Source organism: Muscardinus avellanarius, assembly GCF_963383645.1.
Source record: "Muscardinus avellanarius genome assembly, chromosome: 12".
NCBI lineage: Eukaryota > Metazoa > Chordata > Mammalia > Rodentia > Gliridae > Muscardinus > Muscardinus avellanarius.
Window position 1 is genome coordinate 12,869,210 of NC_137798.1, and position 23,842 is coordinate 12,893,051.

Below are 23,842 nucleotides of genomic sequence, written 5' to 3' on the forward strand. Positions count from 1 at the left end.
ATATCAGGAGTCTCCACAAGTGACCATTAGATCACAGCTGTATGACTCACAGTCTGCTTATGGTCCTTTGTGCTTATAATTGGAGGACAGTGACTCAGCTCGAGGTGCTCACTAAAGTGAGCACTGACATGCTTATTTTAATGAAATAGGAGGGAACCCCCCAGGCCTTGACACCCTTTTTCTCAGATAGTGGTGTCATAGCTGACAGCCCTGGCTCAGGATACAACATCCTAACCTAAATATTGTTTCTTTGTTTAGATATAAACAACATCAGCCTACCAACATGATCACAGAAAACCTAAAGAAATTACTCTCATACTGTGAAGATATCTATCTGTACTACAAGCTGGCCTATGAACACCAATTTTACGACATTGTAAACGACCTTCTGAAGGACCCTCAAACAGGCTGCTGTCTAAAGGATATGCTTGCGGCTTAGATGACTTCACAGGTGCCTGGTTTTTGTACTGACCGGAGGTTCTGACAGGCGTCCTTCAGAATTGAAGAATGTATTGGGGAGCTCTGTCGCCAAATTGAAAAGGCTCAGGACTCTATCAGTCCCGCTGCGGGTGGTAGGTAGACACTGACAGGGAGGCTTCACCAGGAAGCCCTCCTTTGAAGATGAGACTGTTCTCGCCCATGTTATTTGGACATGGCATTAAGCTCAAATGCTTCCTCTTCCTCAGAAGAGCTTCTCCATTAGGAGGTGAGACCATAATGATTAAAGAATACCTGTGCCTGCACAGTCCAGTTTCAAAGATATTTAATATTATTCACACAGTTAAGGAACAGGCGATACATTTCCATTTGTTAGAAACTGATCTTTCTATATAATAAAATAGATTTTAAAATTCAGTGTAGGTCCTTACTGCTCAGGAAATCCTAGCCCTTGTCTGCCTTAAAACATTTATTGCTGTGTAGTCACGGCCTTCCATTAACTTCTCAAGTCACTTAGATGGTCCTGTTTTTCCACTTAGCCATCTACAAGAGCTTTGAAGTTCCTATTTCTTATGGAAACTAAAAATACCTTTTTGTCCTGGTTGTGACCACTGAGGGGACAAAGGACTCCAACCACAAGTGTGGTTAATTCACTTGGAACACAGCAAGAAGCCCTGGACCCCAATTTACGCTACAGCAGTATCCTGAGTTGTAGGCTGTTACTCCAAGTAAATAGCCCACCGAGGTACTTAATAATCCCAGACAACCGGGGCAGCCCTACCCTTGCCGCTCTAGGGGCACTATCAAAGACTTGGCCAGCCGCTCTTGTTTTAAAGCTGAAGTGACTTCAAAGCACTCACTGAGCTTTAGTAAGTATACAAAGAACTCTGAATCCCAAGAGCTGCATCCTATACTCTCCAAAAATATCTCTTGGGAGTTAACACAAAATTTAAGTCCTCACAATAGTGATTTTATTAAATTAGTTGCTTTATAAAACATTGCAGATGTCATAATTGTTAACGTAACAATTTACCAAACTGTAGTTAACTGGTGCAGTTTGCTGAGCATGTTTTATAAAGGAAAGGAAACGCCAAAACCCTATTAAAGGTGTTCCATTGCAGCCTCCGAGAACAAAGGATATTTGTTTCTCAGACATTTGAACAAGGCAGATAAAAACAGGTTAGCTCCTCCCCCATGGATGCACTCCATCAGTAGAAATAGTCTGATAAATAAAAACGACAGTCTCTGCACTCCAGATTCCACAACTTGTACTGACAGTGGAGAGGTTTACCTTCTTCAGCTTCAAAGTGGGAGGGTTTTGGTCATTTAATTTTTAAGTATCAAACTAGTACTTTTCAGCTGCAGTGTCTCTTCACTCTGAGATAAGCAGTCTTCTTCACAAGGTATTTTTAACATCCTCAAGCTCAATCTTAAGACAAAGCAATTTTAATACTAGGTGCACACCGCATGCCCTTTCTGCAAACTGCTTTCCTTGACAAGTTATGAAGTAGTTCCGGAGGTATGGTTAAGGCTGTATTACTGAATGGTGCTGGTAAATACTACATAATTTCTGTCATGTTGCAACCTTCGTTTCCAATTTAGTGCCTGCTGCTATGGAATCAGATAGCAACAATGACAACATTATTAGGTTTGTTTTGTTTTTAAACTATGATTTAGTAGCAATTGAGGTTCCCAATTTTAACCCCTTGGCAGCAAGATCCAGATTCCCTCATTTGCACATTAGCACCTAAGTGTCAAGGGGTTAAATAACCAGCACAAAGATACTGCACTTCTGATTGTAGCATTTGGCAGGACTGAAAGGAAAGAAAGTTGTGCTACATGTTGAAGGGACTGTGGGCAACAGAAAGAAGACACAGGAGAGGTGAAATGTCACATGAAGTCTTCATAGTCTTGTACATAGCCTCCATCATAACCACCATAGTCTGCCAAATCGTCTTTCATGGTGGCCTTTAATCCCCCTCCAGGAACCACGCCTTTCTTCTTCTTTTTGGCTTTGCTTTGCTAAAGATGAGAGAGAGTTAATTCGTGAGACCTTATCTGTTGTGGGCACTTTATCTGGTACAGCAACCCTCCTAGAGAAACCAAAGTCTCTGGTCCCAGAAAAACTTATAGTTCTTTAAGGAAACTCTGAAGCCTAACCAAAAGCAATTTCCACTAACTCAGAAAAAGAGATGTGGACATATATACACACAAAAGCAGAGTAATGGCACCCACTCGCCTGCTCTGCCCCAGCTGGATGGTCCTGGCCAGCGGCCCGACTTGCAGAGTTCCTCTCACAGGCTCCTACACTGAGAACGCTGCCCATCGCTGCCCTAATGTAACGTGTGTTCCCTGCACAGCTTTCTCTTACCTTTTCTTGCTTCTGTTTTTCACTGCAAAGCACAGTCAATGAATTGGTAATCTTTTTCAAGTCATCAATTTCCACTGTTGGGGGAGGCATACCATTAAATTTCAGTTTTCAAACATTTTGAAAAATAAAAGCAAAATAGACATTCATAAATGTTTTGAGAAGCCTAATCTGCCCATCATTAAATAACTTCAAGATGACAACTTTCTTAAACATAAAGTGGTCAGTCTATAGCTAGACTCACCGGTCAGAACTCACTACTTGAAGTAAAATGGTAAACTTACTTGTCATCGCCAGCACACCCCTGCTTTACCATGGAGAAACTCCAAGTGACTGTGTAGCCCAGAGCGCGCCCTTCCCAGTCTATGGATGGGAGGGTGACCTCTGTATGCTCAGCGAGGAGCAGGTGACAACCCTCACCCCTGGCTGTCTCCATTTTTTACCACAGCAGTTAGGATGAAAACAGTAAATTATCTCAGTGTACGTCTAGGTGACAGTACTCTTTGGTGGAAAGCACATCTTCCCATTCTTATAAAACTTAAGCTGGAAAGAGACATCAGTTTTTAGCTACCAGAAAATATCCAGTTTTGTTTAGAGACTAGCACCTCAAAAAACAAGAAAAATATTACTTGTAGAATAAGATACCAACTCTGGTTATATACACCGGTCCAAGTTAGTACCTCCAATTTAGCAATCCTCTCTAAAGAAAAACCCAATCACTCTCCCACCTCAGAACTGAGGATTAAAACCAGAAGCATTCTACCTTTGAGCTACATCCTCAACCCCATTTTTTCTTTATTTTGAAACAGGACCTCATTAAGTAGCTGAGGCTGGCCACGATCCTGCAATCCTCCTGTCTCAGCCTTCCAAGTACTGGGATTTCACACATGTGCTATCATACCCAGCTAAAAAACCCAACTTATAACTCATTATATAGATTCCTTTTTCCAATCTTAAAAACAGTAAATACTGGTAAAACCAGTCCCTTCCACATTAGCGCTCACCACCCATGGTTATCATCCCCTTACACACTGCTATATGCACGACTCCTCAGGGTGTGGCCGAGCCACAGCCGGGATGAATGCCAGCTGTATCCAGCAATTTGAGCCTTGTCTTAGGCTTTCTCACTTTTAAAGTCTCACCTGAATCTACAGTCCTTCATACGCCACTTGCCCAAGAGACTTTACAGCCCCCTTTCAAAGGAACTGGATAAAGGGACAAGCCCCAAATTCTCTTTGGGAAGCCACTGTAAAACAAGGTGATAGCCTGCCCCCAAAACACCCAAAACTCACACTAGCCGTACATGCAGAGCAACACTGGGTCTATAAAGAGCATCAAAAACAAAAACCTCTCCATCCTCATACCCTCAGGGGCTAGAGATTAGAATTACTTACATGAAATACACACATCTCGAACTAAGGCTTCCAAAAAACTGGCATAATATAGTGACTTTTCATATTGTGTAATTTTATCTTTTAGTAACTTTCCAAACTCTGTGAAATCATCTCTTGAAGATGGGTTCATGGCATCTATTCCATAAACTGTATTATTAACACCTGTAAGAGAGAAGAAGCGCTGAGGTTAAACCCTGTTACTTCATTCTAAACAAGTGTTCTTACTAAGTCGCTTAGGGGGAGGGCTGTTCGAGTAAGAAAACTGGCTGGGCGTGGTGGCACACACCCATCATCCCAGTACTTGGAAGCTGTGACAGGAGGATTGCAGGTTCAAAACCAGCCTCAGCAACTTAGCGAGAACCTATTTACAAATAAAAATAAAGCCAGGGGTGGTGGCAGACACTTGTCATCTGGAGGCTGAGACCGGAAGATAACGGTTCGTGGACAAACTCAGCTAAGACTTAGTGAGGCCCTCTGCAACTTAGTGAACCCCTGTTTCAAATACAGAATAAAAACTAGGGCAGGGGGAGTAGCTAGGAGGTCAAATGCCCTGGGTTCCATCCCCAGACCTGCAAAAAAACAAAAATATAAATAAGGCTGAAGGAGTAGCTCAGAGGAATGCCCTGGGCTTAATCTCCAGCACCACACATACAAAAAAGAAAGTTATATCTTAATTTTTACTAAGCTCTAGCATTTCTTTCCAATTTTTAATTATAGTAGTTTAACAAAATCTGACTTAACAAGATCACACATACTTTCCTATCACATCACAGTTATCACAAATATCATCTTGCAACATTGCTTGGTCATTACTTCAAAATACCTTACTCAGTAGACCTACCGCTAGATTTTTTTTTTTTTTTTGAGGTGCCAGGGGCATTCTATCTGAGCTGCACCCCAGCCCTAATTTGTAGTCTTTTTTATTTTTGAAACAGGGTCTCACTGTATTATGAAGGGCGTAAGTAGCTAAGGCTGTCCACAAACCACGATCCTGTCTCATCCTCTTGAATGCTGGGATTACAAGAGAGTGCCACCACTCCCGGCGCTACCACTAGATTTTAATACATTAAATTTAAAAAAAATGGGAGAACCCGAGGGTGGTGGTGCTGGGTACACCGGTAATCCCAGTACTTGGGAAATACAGAGGAGGTAGGTTCAAGACCAACCTAGTGAGACACTATTTCAAAGTAAAAGGGCCCAGTGTGGTGGCGCAGGATTGTAATCCCAGTACTTGAGAGGCTGAGACAGGAGGATCAAGGCTTCCTGGCCAGCCTCAGCTACTTAGTGAGGCCCTGTTTCAAAATAAAGAATAAAAAATAGGGCTGGGGATATAGCTCAAAGGTAGAATGCCCCTGGGTTCAATTCCCAGTACAGCAAAAAAGAAACAAAAGGAAAGAAAAATATCCTTTTAGTTCCCAAAGCTAAACAAAGACACACCATGAGTTAAATACCAACAGGAACATAAATCTGGCCTAAGAGTTGTAGGCTAAAGACCGCATCCTTCTGTATCGTCATTGTTATGTACATTAGCTGTTAACGTCACAAACTCAGTATCTTAGTGAGAAACACAGCAGCAGAATCCTGTTAACAAACTGACTGCGTGAAGGTGAGCTTCTGCTTTTTAATCTGTAACTGGCCTCCCATAATAGGCCTTTAGAGCATACTACATAACCTGCTTTCAGAAACACAGTAGCTCTAGCACCCCATGGACACGGGGCAATGAATGGCCCAGTGCCTCTATCATCAGGGCGCTTCCAGGCCCTGCCCAGGCACAGCCCGTCGTCTTCCTTTTCTGGGGGAGGCGGCAGGGGTAGTATTGCTCCATGCCAAACCCAGGGCCTCGCATGCATGGGGCAAGCGATCTGCCACGGAGCCGCACTCCTGACCCAGCCAGCAGCCACTCCAGAGGCTACCGGAGACTACTGAGAAACAAGGCTGTGTCTCACCACGGAGAGGGGATAAGTACGGTTGGCCCCTTGACGCACTTTAGAGAAGAGGGATATGGAGGAAAGTCAGAATAACTTAGCCTTTGGGGTTAGAGATTTGTGTATGTGTGTGCACGCACACACACTCGTTACTGGGGGTGAAACGGGGCAGCCTACCTCTGAACCACACCCCAACCCTACTTTATCTTTTTTATTTTGAAACAGGGTCTCGCTAAATTGCCAAGGGACTAAGTTACTGAGGCTGGCTGCAAACCTTGCGATACCCCGTCTCAATCTCCCAGTACTGAGATTACAAGCATACACCACCACGCACAGCTAGATTCCAATTCCAGTTATTAAACTATTTCAACATGATCTCTGTAAAGTACTCAATACCTATCACCACCACCACCCATGTGAAACGAAGTGAAGGCTTAACTATTTCTATGTCCTGTCTGTCTCCTGCAGCACATAGCTCTCCCCTTAACCACACTGCACACATCGACCGAGAGTCCACACATTTCTTTTATCTCATTTGCTAAACCTGGCTGCAGGCACAGCACACAGAAATGGCAGCCCACAAAAGATAGTGTGCAGTGAGCCCCAGGACTGACCGCAAAAAAAACCACCCCGAGAGCAGGACACAGCCAAACATGAAGGCCCTCTCTGGGCTACATCCTGCCGTTCCAAGTCTTTTCTAAGACAGCGCAGGACAGCCTACAGTGAGTTCAGTACTTAAATCTCAGCGCTCTAGATCGCAGGTTGGATTCGATTCCATCCAGCTAATATATATGCTAGGCAACAATGTACTTTTGTGTTCAATGACTTAAAAATCTTTTGATGGTTGGGTTAGTGGTGCATGCCTGTAAATCCCTATACTTGGGAGGCTGAGACTGGAGGATTCCAGTTTCAAGGTCTGCCTCAGCAAGTAGTGAGATTATCATCAACCTAGCGAGACCCTGTTTCCAAATAAGAAATAAGCCTGAGGATATAGCCAGAAGGCAGAATGCCTCTGGGTTCAGTAACCACCACCCTCCAAAAAAAATCTCTTTTTTTTTGCAGGTCTGGGGATGGAACCCGGAGGCATTCGACCTCTGAACTATACCCCCTGCCCTATTTTTCTTTATTTTGAAGCCAGGTCTCACTGAGTTGCACAGGGCCTCACTAAGTAGCTGAGGTTGTCCGTGAACCGCGATCCTCTGGTCTCTGCCTCCCAAATGCTGGGATTACAAGCGTGCGCCACCACGCCCGGCTCAAAAAAATCTCTTGATGACTCAGCTACCTAGCAAGACCCCATTTCAAAACAAAAAGTAAAAAGGGCTGGAGTGTGGCTTGGATGTAGAATACTGCTGGGTTCAGTGCCCAGTACCCTCCTTCCCACTCTCAAGAGCATGTTTTCTAGGGGCTGCAGATTTACTTCACTGGTAGAGAAGCTTGTCTAACGAGCATGAGGCAGAGGGTTTAACCCCAGCACCACCAGCAAAAAGAAAAAGAAAGAAAAACACTGCTTCCTGAACTTTACAAGTAATATTTAAAACTTCACCTGGGGCGAGGCGCATGCTATAATCTCAGTGCTTGGGAGGTTGAGACAAGAGGATCACAGGTTCAAGGAGAGCCTCGGCATGCAGTGAGACTCCATCAGACTCATGAGACCCTGTTTCAAAATAAACAAAACATGAAGACGGCCTGGGGTCGCTCCCAGGTGGAACGTCCCTGAGCCCAGTCCCCACCTGGCACAGCTCAGCGGCGCACTACTAGCCCATCTTACCAAAAGTCTCTTTGGCTAGTTCAAGGTCTGACTCCTCCTGCAACTTCTTGAGTCGCAGTTTGTCTGCTAACTGCTCCTCTGGTGTCAGCACTTTAGATTCTTCAGGTTCTTCTAACTGAAATGAAATACAGCACAAGTTTTAACATGGCTATGACTAGAATGGACACCATACATTTCTGTATTGTACAACTCCTTTACTTATTTTTTTTGCGTGTCTGGGAAGGAACCCAGGGCATTCTACCTCCGAGCTACACCCCCTGCCTTATTTTTTAGTCATTATTTTGAAACAGGGTCTCACTGAGTTGCAGAGGGCCTCACTAAGTAGCCAACTCAGATCCTCCTGTCTCAGCCTCCCGAATACTGGGATTCCAAGCGTCCGCCACCACGCCCGGCCTGTACAAATCTTTTATAATCACATATAAGCAGCACTCGGAACGTGATTACCGTGTTTCAGATGTTCTTCTAAACACTGTAGATATTCTTATCCCAATTGTAGAAATGAAAAATAGAGGCGTAAAAAGGTAAAACAACCTAACGATAGCAACAGATAGTAGGTAATATAGCTAGTAATGTGACAAAGGTGAGGTTTGAACCCACGAAGATTAGATTACTTCCACAGCCTTTTTGAAAAGTAAGGAACTGAGCCTGGCACAGTGACACAACCTGTAACCCCAGCATTTGGGAGGCTGAGAAAGGAGAACTGCAGGTCTGCAGCCAGTCTCAGTAACTTAGTGAGACAACATTAAATTGGGATCCCTGTTACAAAATTTAAAAAGTAGGGGATTGGGGTGGAGCCCAGGGTAGAAGGCCACTGTGTTCCATCCTCAGCACCCCCACACAAAATTAAAAAGTAAAAAGGGTTTGGAGTGCAGGTTCGAGACCAGCCTCAGAATATAGCAAGACCCAGCCGAGCAGAGCTGGCGCGCGCTTGTAATCCCAGCTGATTACAGGAGGAGACTGAGCCAGGAGGAGGGTCGGGTGCTGGGTGTTGTGATACACAGTACTCGACAGGCTGACACAAGGGAACCGCAGGTCTGAGTCCAGCCTCAGCAACACAGCGAGACTCTCAGAAACCTAACAATAGCGTTTCCAAAAGTCTATAAAGCGCCCCGCGTGGGGCTCACTGCTCGTGACCCCGGCACTTGAGGGGTCACAGGTTCATGCCCAGCCTCAGCTGCTTAGGCCCTATACGACCTAGTGAAACCCTGCTTCAGAAGAAAGAGGAAAAAACAGGGGTGAGGGTGTAGCCTTTGGGTTCAATCCCAATACCACATTCAGTCAACCAATCAGTCAATCAATAGGGCTGGGGGTGTAGCATGGAGGTAGAATGCCCCTGGGTTCAAGCCCCAGGACAAAAAAAAAAAAAAAAAAAGGGAGGCTGAGATCAGAGGATCGCAGTTAACGGACAGCCTCAGCTTAGTGAGGCCCTCTGCAACTCAGTGAGACCTTGTTTCAAAATAAAGAATAAAAGATAGGGCTGGGGGTGTAGCTTGGAGGTCAATTGCCTATGGGTCCCATCCCTAGACCCACACACACACACACACACACACACACAAAAGAGGTTCCAGAAAGAGGATAGGAACGAGTATTTGAATTTACTTCCTAAAACTCCAGTGGAATAATTTTTGTACTCAAGAATTCTCAGCATTGTACAAATATACAAAAACTGCATATATTTATAGTGCACAATGATATATGATACAGGCGTGCGCGCACATACACACACAGAGAAAAAATGATTGAATCAAGCTAGTTAGTAGTATCCTTCACCTTGCATTCTTACGTGGTCAGAACATTTATCCTTTCTTACAGATCTGAGACTTTTCTGAGTATACTACTTTTGTATACTTTTGATTTCTGAATATTCTTCATGTTCAAAAATGAAGTTAATACAAAAAAGTCAGGCAATGTGGCACATGTCTATAATCCCAGCATAGTATTCTGGAACCTAAGCAGGAGGATTGCAAATTTGAGACAAGACTTGACAATTTACCAAAACCCTATCTCAAAATAAAAAACAAGATGGGTGTGGTGGCGCACACTTGTAATCCCAGCGTTCAGGAGGCTGAGACAAGAGGATCGCGGTTCGCGGACAGCCTCAGCAAGTAGACTTCTAACAACCTAACAAGATCCTGCTTCAAAATAAAATAAGAAAATAGGGCTGGGAGTATAGTTCAGAGATAAAATGACCCTGGGCTCAACCCCCAGTACTGAAAAAATAAAATAAATAAAAAGTAGGTGTGGTGTCACAAACCTATAATCCCATTACTTGGGATACTAAGACAGGATGATCACAGATTTGCGGCCTGCCTTGACAAATTAGCGAGACCATATTCTAATATAGAATTAAATGGAAAAAAAAAACAATAAAAAGGGCCAGGAATGAAGTTCAGTGACAGAGAACTCCTGGGTTCAAGCCCCAGCACAGCAAGAAAAAAGAACTCAAGGTAGGAGGGAGGGACGGAGAAGGGAGAACGGACGACAAACACCTCGCACAAGTAAACTGTACACCAGAAGACATAAAATGGCACAGAAAAAATACTGAAATGACTTTAGAATCTAGAGCTGGATTAACCAAGTCCAAAACGACTGAAGGAAATTCTAAACTGCATTCAGTCGCTTCAGACACTGTGTAAGAAAGCAACAATCCTGTGAACACTGTCAGAAATCAGTATTCGGTGTAAGAGAAAACACCGGTAGGAACCAGTGATTACACACTTTCCCTTAGTTAACAGTTTCACTCAAGAAAAGGGATTTCAAAACAAGGCCACCCGAAAATAATGCTTACAGCACCTAGAGTCTGTTTTTAAAACCTTCCAACTAAAAATTGCCTGACTCTAGACCTGAAGAGGAGAGTTGCCGGATAACGATGGCACTCATAGTACCAGAAACAAAGAAGTTTTCAAAGACGAATGGGGTTTTAACAAAAATATGAACATAGCAACCAGCCTCAAGGGACTCCTGCTGGCCAAAGCTGGAAAAACCTAAGAGTTAAAAAATCAATCACAAGCCGGGCGTAGTGGCGCACACTTGTAATCCCCGCACTTGGGAGGCTGAGACAAGAAGATGGCACAGGTTCGAAGCCAGCCTCAGCTACTGAGTGAGGCTCTCAGCAACTTAGTGAGAATGCCCCCTCGGTTCAATCCCCAGTACTGGAAAAGGGGGGGGGGGCTAGCGGTGTAGTTTGGAGATAGAATAACCCAGACTTAAATCTCCAACACTACAAAAAAGAAAAAGAAAAAGAAAAAGCTGCAAAGTGAAAACAGTATTCAAGAAATAAGAATAGCCGGGTGTGGTAGTGCATGCTTGTAATACTTGGGAGGCTGAGACAGGAGAATGACAGGTTCGAGACCAGCCTCAGCTACTTACTGAGGCCCCTGCAACTTAGTAAGACCCTGTTTCAAAATAAAGAATAGCCAGGCGTGGTGGCGCACGCTTGTAATCGCAGCGTTTGGAAAGCTGAAACAGGAGGATCGCAGTTCGCGGACAGCTTCAGCTACTTAGTGAGGCTCTCTGCAACTCAGTGAGATCCTGTTTCAAAATAAAGTATAAAATAAGCCTGGAAGTATAGCCCAGAGGTAGAAAAGCCCCTGGGTTCAATCCCCAGTACCACAATAAATAAATGAATAAAGCTGGACATGGTGGCCAGCTTCAGCTACTTAGGCCCTCTGCAACTTAGTGAGACCTTGTTTCAAAATAAAAAATAAAACTCTGGGTGTGGTGGGGCAGCTTGTAATCCCCGAGCTTTGGAGGCGGAAACAGGCGGATCACGCAGGTCAGCCGCACTGGCTTAAGAGTCCCTGTTTCCAAATAAAAATATAAAATAGGTCTGGGAGTGTAGCCCGGAGGCAGAAGGGCTTCTAGGAACCTCAGTACCGCAAATAAATAAATAAATAAATAAATAAATAAATAAATAAATAAATAAATAAATAAATAAATAAAAATAAAAAGGGGTCTGGGAGCATAGCTCCAAGGTAGAATGTCCCTGGGTTCCATTTCTAGTACCAAAAAAAGAAATAAAATCGGTGTGGGTGTAGTATGTCTGGGTTCAATTCTCAGTGCCACCAAACCTTGCGAGGCTCTCAGCAACCTGGCAAGACCCTGTTTCAAAGCAGAAAAATAAAAAGGGTCTGGGATTGTAGCTCAGAGGTAGACTGCTTCTGGATTCAATCCCCAGGATAAAACACACACACACACACACACACACACACACACACACACACACACACACCCATAGCTATACCTGACATATAAAAATACCTTAAAGACAAAAATTCAGTATTGCGTGATAAGAGAAAGATACAGGATAAATGAGTAAAAGGTTAGGAGTATTTTTTAATCCTGTTCTGATTTTTGGACCCCGTAAATGTGTTTTTCAATTCAAAAAGCAAATAAATTAATGCAGTATTCTTAATCCTGCAACACATAAGAACAAAAACGCGCGCGCGCGCGCGCGTGTGTGTGTGTGTGTGTGTGTGTGTGTGTGTGTGTTGTACCCCAGGGGCTTTTCTACCTCTGGGCTATACTCCCAGACCCATTTTATATTTTATTTGGAAACAGGGTCTCACTAAGTAGCTGAGGCTGGCTTCGAACCCGTGCGATCCTCCTGTCTCCGCCTCCCAAGCACGGGGATTACAAGCGTGCGCCACCACGCCTGGCTGAACACATTTTTATATACAGTACATGGCACAGAGGTAGACACTGCAGACTAGGAAGAACTGCAGGCACTAGCAGAAACCGACTGTGGTCACTGTGCAAAGGCGGTTCCTTTGACACAAAGCCGAGTCAGCGCTGCGGGCGCTCCCCTCTTGGGGCGCCATTTAGTGTTCACAGAGCTCTTCACGCTGCCAGGTATTACCGCAGCCTACACAGGAATTCTGCATTTTAGAAAATGAACAGTACTTGCCCTCTTTTTAATTTCTTCTTGCCTTTTCTTCTGTTGCCGTTCTTTCTCTTTTATCTTCTCTGCTATTTTTTTCTTGTCTGAAATTTTTATTTCTGTAAAGAATATTGCATTCACAGTTACATTAAATACAGTTCATAGATGAGCTAGACCTCTGAGACTTGAATTCCCGTGAGAAACCCAAGCTTTCCCAGTCTTTGGATTGATACAGTGTTGTGGAAATAACAGTAGGAAGTTTCTGGGACTCTTCCTGTCTAATATGGCCCCAAATCCAAATACCTCCCTTCATACCCCCCCTTCCTTTAAGCCAGACTGAGGTCATTCAGCTCTCGAGTCACACCTTCTGCTTATTCCTTCTGGTAATATCCAGCACTCAACAGAAAAATCAGGTATCTAATCTGATTATGCTTTGAGGGGATAGAGAAGAGATGCAGAAAAAAGAGAATAAAGAGGGAATGCAAAGATACTTGGTTTCAAAAACACCAACATGTGCCAGGCAAGGTGGAGCATGCTTATAATCCCAGCACTCGGGAGGCTGAGACAGGAGGATCACGGTTTGCGGACAGCCTCAGCTACTTAGTGAGGCCCTCTGCAACTCAGTGAGACCCTGTTTCAAAAATAAGAATAAGCCGGGCGTGGTGGCGCACGCTTGTAATCCCCGCGCTTGGGAGGCAGAGACAGGAGGATTGCGCAAGTTCGAAGCCAGCCGCGCGCGCTGGCTTAGGAGACCCTGTTTCCAAATAAAAATGTAAAAATAGGTCTGGGAGTGTAGCCCGGAGATAGAAGGGCTTCCAGGAACCCCAGTACCACCAAAAAAAAAAAAAAAAGAATAAAAAACAGTGCTGGGGGTGTAGCTCGGAGGTAGAAGGCCCCTGGGTTCCATCCCTAGTACCACACACACAAAGAACAAATAAATAAATCAGAGCAAACGGAGGCGCCAGCAGCTCACCTGGTTTTACTTCTGCTTCCTCTTCTTTTTCTTCTTCATCATCATCATCCCAGTTATCCTAGGGAAAGGGGCTTCCATTAGTAATTCTTGCATGGTTGCGTCTTGTCTAACACACAGAAACAAACTTGTTGGTCTCCCCCGCTACTTTAGCACCACATTCAGTAAATTAATGTAGGAAAACTGACATCGTTTCTTGTGTGTCTGACCCTGGGGACTGAACCCGGGAGCATTCTATGTGGGAAGCTTAGACAGGAGGACCGCAAGTTCAAGGCGACCTCATCAATTATCAAGGCCCGCAAAACTCAGTGAGACCCTGTTTCAAAAAAAAATTTTTTTAAATAGGACTAGAAGTGTAGCGCTGAGGTAGAATGCCTCTGGGTTCAATTCCCAATACTGCAAAACAAACAAACAAACAAACAATAGATAGACTGGTAGGGCTGAGATTTAGCTCAGAGGATGTTCTAATATGGCTAAGTGTATAACTTGGAGGTAGAATGCCCCTGGGTTCAATCTCTATTATCACAAAAATAAATAAATCAAAAGGGCTGAAGATGTAGCTCAGTAGTGGTAAAGTACTTGCCTACAAGGCCCAAGGCCTTGGATTCAATCCCCAGCACTGGCATTTCAAGTGTTCACCACTATTCCTGGCCTAATTTTTTGTTTTAAAACAGGGTCTTGCCAGGTGTGGGTGCACACTTGTAATCCTAGCATTTGAGAGGCCGAGACAGAAGGATCTTGGTTCCCAGCCGGCCTCAGCTACTTAGTGAGGCCCTTTGCAACTCAGTGGACCTTGTTTTAGAATAAAAAATCAAAGCCAGACGTGGAGTCGCTCCCTTGTAATCGCAGCACTCGGGAGGCTGAGACAGGAGGATCGCGGTCCATGGACAGCCCCAGCTACTTAGTGAGGCCATTTCAAAATAAAAAATAAAAAAACGGGGCTGGAGGTCTAGCTCAGAGGTAGAATGCCCCTGGGTTCCATCGCCAGTACTGCAGAAAATAATAATTAATAATAAAATAAAGAATAAAAAATAGGGCTGAGGGTGTAGCTTAGAGGTAGAATGATTCTGGGTTCCTTTTTTTTTTTTTGCAAAAAAAAAAAAAACCACAAAACAAAAAACAAAAAAACAAAACAAAAACAACAAAAAGAACCAGGGTCTCACTAGGTTGCCGTTAGTTCTGCTGAGCCTGTCTTGAAACCTGTGATCCCTGTCTCAGTGTCCAAGTACTGGGATTGCAAGTATGCACCATCATGCCCAGCTCTATATTCTAAGAACTGAGTTAAATGTGAACTGATTACCAAGCACAATTTTGTAAACTAAGGATTCAGCTGCATGATAGAACACTTCCCTAATAAGTGCAGGGCCCTGGGCTTTAATTTGTAAGATTCAAATTTAATGAGGATAGAAACATCCCTATTAAAGATGCTTAAATACAGGGCTTTAATCTACAGGGAGCGTGGACTCAGCCGCCAGGCGATGCCATGCCATGTGAAGCTGAGCCCAGAACGGCAGGGGAACGCAGGAGGCCACAACACCAAGCTTCCGGCTTTATAGCAGGGCAGATCATAAGTCCAAGCGTGCGCCACCACGCCCGATTCTGAAAAGAAGTGGGGCAGGGCGTGGTGGCACACACTTGAAATCCCAGCTCTCAGGAGGCTGAAACAGGAGGATCATGGCTCACAGACAGCCTCAGCTACTTAGTGAGGCCCTTTGCAACTCAGTGAGACCCTGTTTCAAAATAAAGAATAAAGGATAGGGCTGGGGGTGTAGCTCGGAGGTAGAATGGACCTGGGTTCTACCCCCAGTACCACAAAATAATAATAATAATAATAATAATAATAATAATAATAATAATAAATACATACATACATAAATGTTTTTAGTGGTACTGGGGATTGAACTCAGGGATTCTCTCAGCTCCAGCCCCAGGCTGATTTTATTTTTTTAATTTTAAAACAGGGTCTCACGGAGTTGCTGAGGCTGGTCCCGAATCTGTGATCTTCCTGTCTTAGCTTCCCAAGTACTGGGATTACAAGCGTTCACCAACACACGCCCAGCTAATAAATGTATTTTTATAATTATCTTACCATGGTGATTTAATTCATGGTTCATCGTTTTTAACAGACAAAACAAACCAATTAGTCATTATTTGGATAACTAAGACACTAGAGTCAGAAATTAGAGCTCAATGTCTACCTAAGTGCCTATGTCAAAACACTGCAGTACAAAGGAAGCCAGGTGTGGTGGAGCAAGCCTGCAATCCCACCACTTGGAAGGCTGAGACAGAAGGGGCCAAGTTCATGGCCAGCCAGGGCCACCTTGTGACGCCTTCTGCAACTGAGGCCGCTTCAATATAAAAAGTAAAACAGGACTGGGGGTGTTGGTCAAAGGTAGAATCCCTCTGAGATCACTCCCCAGAATCAAAACAAACAGAAAGAGCCATAGTACAAATGAAATATAAAAGCTAAAAATAGCCAGACATGGTGGTCTTCACTTATAATCCAAGTACTTGGGAGGCTAAGACAGGAGGATCACGCAAGTTCAAAGTCAGCCTCGGCTACTTAGTGAGGCTCTCAGCATCTTAGTGAGACCCTGTTTCCAAATAAAAATATAAAATAGGTCTTGAAGGATAGCCCAGGGGTAGCAATGCTCCGGGGTTCCATCTCAGGTACCACAAAAAAGGGATAAAAGTTAATTACCAGCATGGTAGCATATGCATAATAATCCCAGTACTTGGGAGGCTGAGACAGGAGGATCACAAGTTCAAAGGCAGCCTCAGCAACTTAGAGAGACCCAGTTTCTAACTAAAAAATAAAAACAGTAAGCTGGATATGGTGACACACACCTGTAACCCCAGTACTTAGGAGGCCGAGACAGGAGGTGCGGGGACAGCTTCAGTTACTTATTGAGGTCTTCTGCAATTTAGTGAGACCTTGTTACAAAATAAAAGAATTAAAGAGCCAGGGTGTGGTGTCACACAATTGTAATTCCAGCATTTGGGAGGCTGAGACAGGAGGATCACGGTTCACTGAAAGCCTCAGTTACATAGTGAGGCCCTTTGCAGCTCAGTGAGACCCTACTTCAAACTAAAGAATAAAAAATAGGGCTGGGTGTAGCTCGGAGGTAGAATGCCCCTGGGTTCCATCCCCAATAATGAAAAATAAACAAAATAAAATTTAAATGTGCTTTCTTCTTATTTCTAACAATACATCAATAGTTGGCCGGTTGTCATTTTTATGATACGCAATACAGATGTCACAGCCATGACAGCACATTTAGGGCTGAAAATGCTTTCCAACCTAAGCAAGATGCATTATAGCAATGTCAAACACAAGCAGCTCCACAACAGCTGTAAAACTCTTACCCATGGCAACAGCCCAGAAGCTAAGGTATACTCCTCTTTACTTCAAATAATTTGCTCTTAGATACAGCAAAATTTCTTGATGGGGAAAAATAAAAAGCCTTTTCTTGGTGTTCTGGGAGTTGTGTGGGTTCTGCTCTGAGCAGACTCAGAGCTCAACAACGAGAGCCTAGCAAAGCTAGACTTCCTAGCAAAATTCACTTTTTTTTTTTTTTTTTGGTGGTACTGGGGTTCCTGGAAGCCCTTCTACCTCCAGGCTACACTCCCAGACCTATTTTTACATTTTTATTTGGAAACAGGGTCTCATAAGCCAGTGCGGGGCTGGCTTCAAACCTGCGCGATCCTCCTGTCTCTGCCTCCCAAGCGCGGGTTTAAAGCCCAAGTGGAAGCCGGAGCGTGGTGGCGCACCCAGCATTCGGAGGCTGAGACCAGAGGATCGTGGTTCGCGGACAGCCTCAGCTACTTAGTGAGGCCCTCCACAACTTAGTGAGACCCTGTTTCAAAATAAAGAATAAAAAATAGGGTAGGGGGTATAGCAGCTCGGAGGTCGAATGCCCCTGAGTTCCATCCCCCCATCCGCAAAAAAAAAAAAAAAAAAAAAAAAACCCAAGTGGGCTGGGCGTGGTGGCACATCTTGGAATCCCAGCATTCGGGAGGGCAAGACTAAAAACTAGGGCAGGGGGTGTACTCAGAGGTCAAATGCCTCTGGGATCCATCCCCAGACCCGCAAAAAACAAAACAACAACAACAACAAAAGACTAGAAAATAGAGTTGGGGATGTAGCTTGGAGGTACAATGCCCTCTGCAATTTAGTGAGACCCTGTTTCAAAATAAAAAAGAACAGCCAGGTGTTGTGGTGCATGCTTGTAATCCCAGCATTCGGGAGGCTGAGACAGGGGATTGCGCTTCGCAGACAGCTACTTAGTGAGGCCTCTGCAATTCAGTGAGACCCTGTTTCAAATTGAAGAATAAAAAGTAGTGCTAGGGGTACAACTCAGAGGTAGAATGCGCCCTTGGGTTCCATCCCCAGTACCCAAACAAACAAACAAACAAAAACAAATCTCAGCCAGAAGTGGTGGCACACACTTGGAATCCCAGTACTTAGGAGGCTGAAACAGGAGAATCATCAGGCTCAGAAAGTCTCGGCAACTTAGCAAAGGCTCTAGGTAACCTAGTGAGACCTATTTCCAAATAGGTCCCCAGGCTAGGGATATAGTTTGGAGGTAGAATGTATCTGGGTTCAATCCCAGGACCAATTAAAAAAAAAAAAAAAGAAAAGAAAAGAAGAAATTCAATAATATTGTTAAAGAAACAAGTGACTAATAGTTGAGCACAGCCAGAACTTTCCTCAAAACAAAACCTACACAGCCTCTGAATAAACCTAACATCTAACCTGTTCTTTTGAAACAGTGGGAGACCAGTAAAACAGAATAAAAGTTGTGTTGTTTCTGCTTCCAGTAGATACTCACTGACTGCCTCCTCCATCAATGCATCCTACACATCGTTCCCGTGATGGAAAAGGAGTCCAATCACACACACCAACCGGCACAGTTCCTCCCACGGCCTCTGTACATCGGCATAGTAAGAAAGGCAAAAACAAAACCAATTTGACGCCGGGTGGGGCGGCGCATGCTTGTAATCCCAGCATTCAGGAGGCTGAGACTGGAGGATCACGTTTTGGGAACAGCCTCAGCTACTTAGTGAGGCCCTGACTCAAAATAAAGAATAAAAAATAGGGCAGGGGATGTAACTCAGAGGTAGAATGCCCCTGGGTTCCATTCCCAGCCCCGCAAAAAACAAAAACAACAACAAAAAAAACAAAAATATTTGACGGCAAAGTGTGCCCTCTAGTTCTTACCTTTTTGACTGGAAAAGGCATACTCTTTTTATTCCATGAATATTAACAGTTCTACAGTTAGATGACTAAATCCATTTCTGCCATTGCCAGACAAACTATTTGAAAAGTCAAAGACAGAAAAATACTAAATTTACTCAAAGACAACAAACTTCTGGAGCAATTATAAAAGACCTCAGTTTTCCTTTCATTTTCCAGGACACTGCAACTGACATTCACTTTTAGTAGTAAAGGTTAAGCACTAGATGCTGACATAAACTGAAGATCTACGGCACATGCTTGTGATCCCAGCACTTGGGAGGCTGAGACAGGAGGATCGCACAGGTTCGAAGCCAGCCTCAGCTACTTAGTGAGGTCCTCAGCAACTTAGTGAGACCCTGTTTCCAAATAAATATAAAATAGGTCTGGGAGTATAGCCCGGTGGTAGAAAGCCCCTGGGTTCCATCCCAGTACCACAAAAATAAATTAATAAATAAAGATGCCCGGGCGTGGTGACGCAAGCTTGTAATCCCAGAATTTGGGAGGCTGAGACAGGAGGATCATGGTTTGCAGACAGCCTCAGCTACTTAGTGAGGTCCTCTGCAGCTCAGCGAGACCTTGTTTCAAAATAAAAGAATAAAAAATAGGGCTAAGGATGTAGCTCGGACGTAGAATGTCCCTGGGTTCTATCCCCAGTACCAAAAAAAAAAAAAAAAGAAAGGGAAAGAAAGAATAAAAAATAGGGCTTGGGGTGTAGCTAGAAGGTAGAATGCCTCTCAATTCCACCACCCAGTACAGAAAGGAAGAAAGAAAGAAAGAAAGAAAGAAAGAAAGAAAGAAAGAAACTACCTAGGGTACCATTCTCAGTGGTAGAATGCCCCGGTTTCAACCTCCAGTGCCACAAAAATAAATAAATAAATAAATACAAAATAACTTTCTGATATATGTCCTACTAAGGATCATTTACAGATTGGAAAGTGTAACTTACTTATGATCACAAATCCATTATGTCAAAACAACATAATCCAGGTCAATTTGACTCCAAAACTGAGGAATCAAACTACTTCATGGATATCGCATTATAGGAATCAATGAAAATAACCCAACATTTCAACACAGCTCAGCTTCCAACCTCTAAGGATCAACTTCAAAAATCATGTAAAAGAAATAGGTTTTGGGGGTTGTCTGTGTGTGGGACACTGAGGCCTGAGGCAAGGGGTATTCTACTTCAGCCACATCCCTAGCCTAGTTTATTCTGAAGTGTATCACTGAGTTGTTGAGGCTAGCCCTAGCTCAGCCTCCCAAGTAGTAGAATTAGAGGCACAGACCAGCACTTCTGGCTGGACACACACACGCACGCACGCACGCACGCACGCATGCACGCACACATGCACGCACTCTCTCTCTCTCCCTTTTGGTACTGGGGATGGAACCCAGGGGCATTCTACCTCTGAACTACAACCCCAGCCCTATTTTTTATTCCTTATTTTGAAACAAAGTCTCACTGAGTTGCAAAGGGCCTCACTAAGGCTGTCTGTGAACCAATTGTAAATGCTGGAATTACAATCATGTGCCACCACGCCCAGCTCTGGTTATTTATATTTAAAAAGTTTTTGGGTGTACTCATTTTGAGTCACCCTTCCATGCCAGTCTGGTATGGAGCTGTATTTCTATTTTTTGTATTTCTATCTTTCTAATAAACTTCTTTAAATCTTCAAAAAAAAAAAAAAAAGTTTTTTAAGCCAGGCGTAATGGCTCCAAATCCCAGCATGTGGATGCCTCAGACAGGAGGATACGGGTTCGCGACCAGCCTCAGCTACTTAATGAGGCCCTCTGCAATTCAGTGACCCTGTTTCAAAATAAATAATAAAAACAAACTGGTCTGGGAGTGTAGCTTAGAAGTAGACAGCCACTGGGTTCCATCTCCAGTACTTCAAAAAATAAATAAAAACAATTTTTTTTTGCTAGGTGGGTGTGGTAGCACACACTTTTTTTTTTTTTTTTTTTTTTTGAGGGTCTGGGGAATGGAACCCAGGGGCATTCGCCCTCTGAGCTACACCCCCCTGCCCTATTTTTTATTCTTTATTTTGAAACAGGGTCTGAGTTGCAGAGGGCCTAAGTACCTGAGGCTGGCCGCAAACCGCGATCCTCTGGTCTTAGCCTCCCAAATGCTGGGGTTACAAGTGTGCGCCACCACATCTGGCTGTAGTGCACAATAATTCCAGTACTTGGGAGGCTGAGACAGGAAGGCTGAAGGCTCTCTGTCAGCTTCAGCTACTTAGCAAGACCTTTTTTCAAAATAAAGAATAAAAAATAGGGCTGGGGGTGTAGTTCAGAGGTAGAAAACCTTGTGGGTTCAATCCCCAGGATCATACCCCCCCACCCCCAAATTGCACTGAAAGTGACTGAATAAGTTGGTTATTATTTATTTTTGCATGCTAGGGATTTAACCCAGGTGTGTCCTACCTCTGAGCTATACTACCAGCCCTATGTGTGTGTGTGTGGGGGGGGGGGAGATAGAGAGATAAGAGAGATAAACAGACAAACCCAGGGTCCTTCTACCTCCAGCCTACACCCATAATTTATTTTTTATTTAGAAACAGGGTCTTGCTAAGTTGCTGAGGATGGCTGCGAACCTGCAATCCTCCTGCCTGAGCCTCCCAAGCACTGAGATACCATGAGTGTGCCACCATGCCTGGCTTATTGTTTATTTTGCCTTTTTTTTTTTTTTTTTTGTGGTAATGGGGGTGGAACCCAAGGGCTTTTCACCTCTGGGCTATACTCCCAGCCCTTTTTAAATATTTTATTAGGAAATAGGGTCTCACAAAGTTGCTGATAGCCTCACTAAGTAGCTGAGGCTGGCTTCGAACCTGCGCGATCCTCATATCTCAGCCTCCCAAGCTTAGGATTACAGGCATGCGCCACCACGCCCGGCTTTACTGTTTATTTTGAAACTTGGTCTAAGTTGTGGAAGGCCTCACTAAGTGACTGAGGCTGGCCTTGAACCTGTGATCTTCCAGTTTTAGCCTCCCAAGTACTGGGATTACAAGGGTACACCACTACTCCCAGCTATATGGTCTTTACAATTTGTGAATCTCACAAACTAGGTCTAGGTGATCAAAATTATATTCATCAGGATAAGCACAATTTAGAGTCCATAATCTCAGGAAGTTCACACATGTCATGGTATCAGCCCAGACTACTTACTCCATTCAAACTTAATTTTCTGGTACTTCTTTCCTGATTTTGCTTATCTTTTCATTTAACTTATTCCCAATTTTTCAAAGATGCCGTAAATACTACTTCTACACACAAAAAAGTGAAAGCTAAATCTGACTTTAAGACTCAGACCAAGTGGGGCCTGGTGGCACACACTTGTAATCCCAGTACTTGGAAAGCTGAGACAAGGACAGCAGGTTCAAGACCAGACTCAGGAACGTGTGAGACATTCTGAAATTTAGCGAGACCCTGTTTCAAATAAAAGAATAAAAAATGGAGCTGGGGTGTAGCTCAAAGGTAGAATGCCCCTGGGTTCCATTGCCTATAGGGGGGTGGGGGGACACTTGAGACTGAAAATTGTCTCCAATGTGCTAATATCCTGTAACAAGGCTGATAACACAATACATTCCAATGTCTATACTAACAAGTAAGCCCTGAAACTCAGGGTTTTTTTTAATTGATTTGACATCTACCTCAAATAAGTAACAGTTGAGTGTGGTTAAAATTTTCAACCCAAGCAAAAGGATTTTATAAAGTACTCAGTTTATAACGAAGAGAAATTCACAAGATTAATCAAAATAAAAAAAAAAAACTCACTTTCCATCTCATATACAACTTTATACAAATATAAAAAGATTTTTGAAAACTTAATTCTGGACTTGAGACTTTTGTAGCTACTTTAAAAAAAAAAAAAGCCATAAGAGTTTCATCTACGATGAGCTCCTGGGGAGTTTTCAAAAACCGCGAGGGTGACTAGGAAGACATAGGCAAGACACAGAAAAGACACCTGAGAAAAATAATAAACAGTGGCCCCTGGTTTACTAACAACCAAGTCTTCATCGTTTCCCTAGGCCTCGTTCCTGTGTCGATGGATGGTAACTCCCCCTTTTTCACGATGTTGCGTGAACGGCCCAGGTTTCTGTCCCCCCACCCTGGGTGGGGGGAGGGAGACCTAAAAGTTCTTTTCCCTTGCGGTTCCCACTGATCGGGGGTGGAAGGGCGGAGATCCGACCGCAGCCTTTCCCATCTAACCCTCCAACAAACTCTGCGAGCGGGCCCCGGGCTCCGGCGAGCGCCGACCGGCCGGGGAGCCGAGCTCGGGAGGCCGCGGGCGGCGGGCGTCCATATGGGACGAGCCGGGCGCTCCCCGGGACGCACCGCGCGCACGTGGGCGGCCGGGCCGCGGCCGCTGTCAACTCCCCGGGCCGCGGCGCGGGCGCGGGTCCCCCCGCCGCCCCCGGCCCGCCCGGCCGCCGCACCCACCTTGACGTCCTCGTCCTCGTCCTCGCCTTCCCAGCGGTCCCCGCCGGCCGTGCCGCCGCCCCCCACCTTCCGCACCGGGTCCTCCACGGAGAACGTGTCCGCGTCTGCGGGAGAGAGCGAGCGCGTTAGTGCTGCCTCGGCGGGCGCGGGCGCGGCCCCGGAGCCCGGCTCACCCCAGGAGTCGGAGTCCCCCGCCGCCGCCGCCGCCGCCGCCGCCGCCATGTCGAGCCGAGCGCGAGGCTGAGAGCGCAGAGCGGCCGGGAGCGAGCGCGGCCGGGTGAGTCACCGGCTGCTCTCGTTGGCCGCGCGGGGCAGGCTGGGACGGCGGCGGACCGCGCGCCGGCCAGGGCGAGGCCCCGCCCCCTCGGCGGCGCGGGGCGTGGCCGGTGGGCGTGGCCGGCGGGCGTCTAGGACGCGGGTG

The 23,842-nt window shown here is 44.9% G+C and overlaps 2 protein-coding genes across 2 annotated transcripts in view; one reads left to right on the top strand and one right to left on the bottom strand.

Annotated features, from left to right (window-relative positions):
• SPG11 (SPG11 vesicle trafficking associated, spatacsin) overlaps positions 1-439 on the top strand; it is a gene marked incomplete at its 3' end in the record, with an annotated part of 69,637 nt that extends 69,198 nt beyond the window's left edge. Inside the window, exon 40 of the mRNA XM_080707030.1 lies at positions 259-439. Coding sequence (XP_080563156.1) covers positions 259-439 — 181 coding nt within the window. The remainder of the gene's footprint in view (positions 1-258) is intronic.
• A 1,889-nt stretch (positions 440-2,328) lies between these two features.
• On the bottom strand, positions 2,329-23,684 carry EIF3J (eukaryotic translation initiation factor 3 subunit J; the record flags this gene model as incomplete). The annotated part of the gene is made up of 8 exons (XM_080707263.1): positions 23,595-23,684; positions 23,422-23,525; positions 13,746-13,803; positions 12,796-12,891; positions 7,894-8,004; positions 4,201-4,362; positions 2,810-2,883; positions 2,329-2,460 (listed from the first exon to the last, which is right to left on the bottom strand). The coding sequence occupies exons 1-8, from the start codon at positions 23,641-23,643 to the stop codon at positions 2,329-2,331; spliced, it is 786 nt and encodes a 261-aa protein (XP_080563389.1). The 5' UTR covers positions 23,644-23,684.
• Positions 23,685-23,842: the final 158 nt, after the last annotated feature.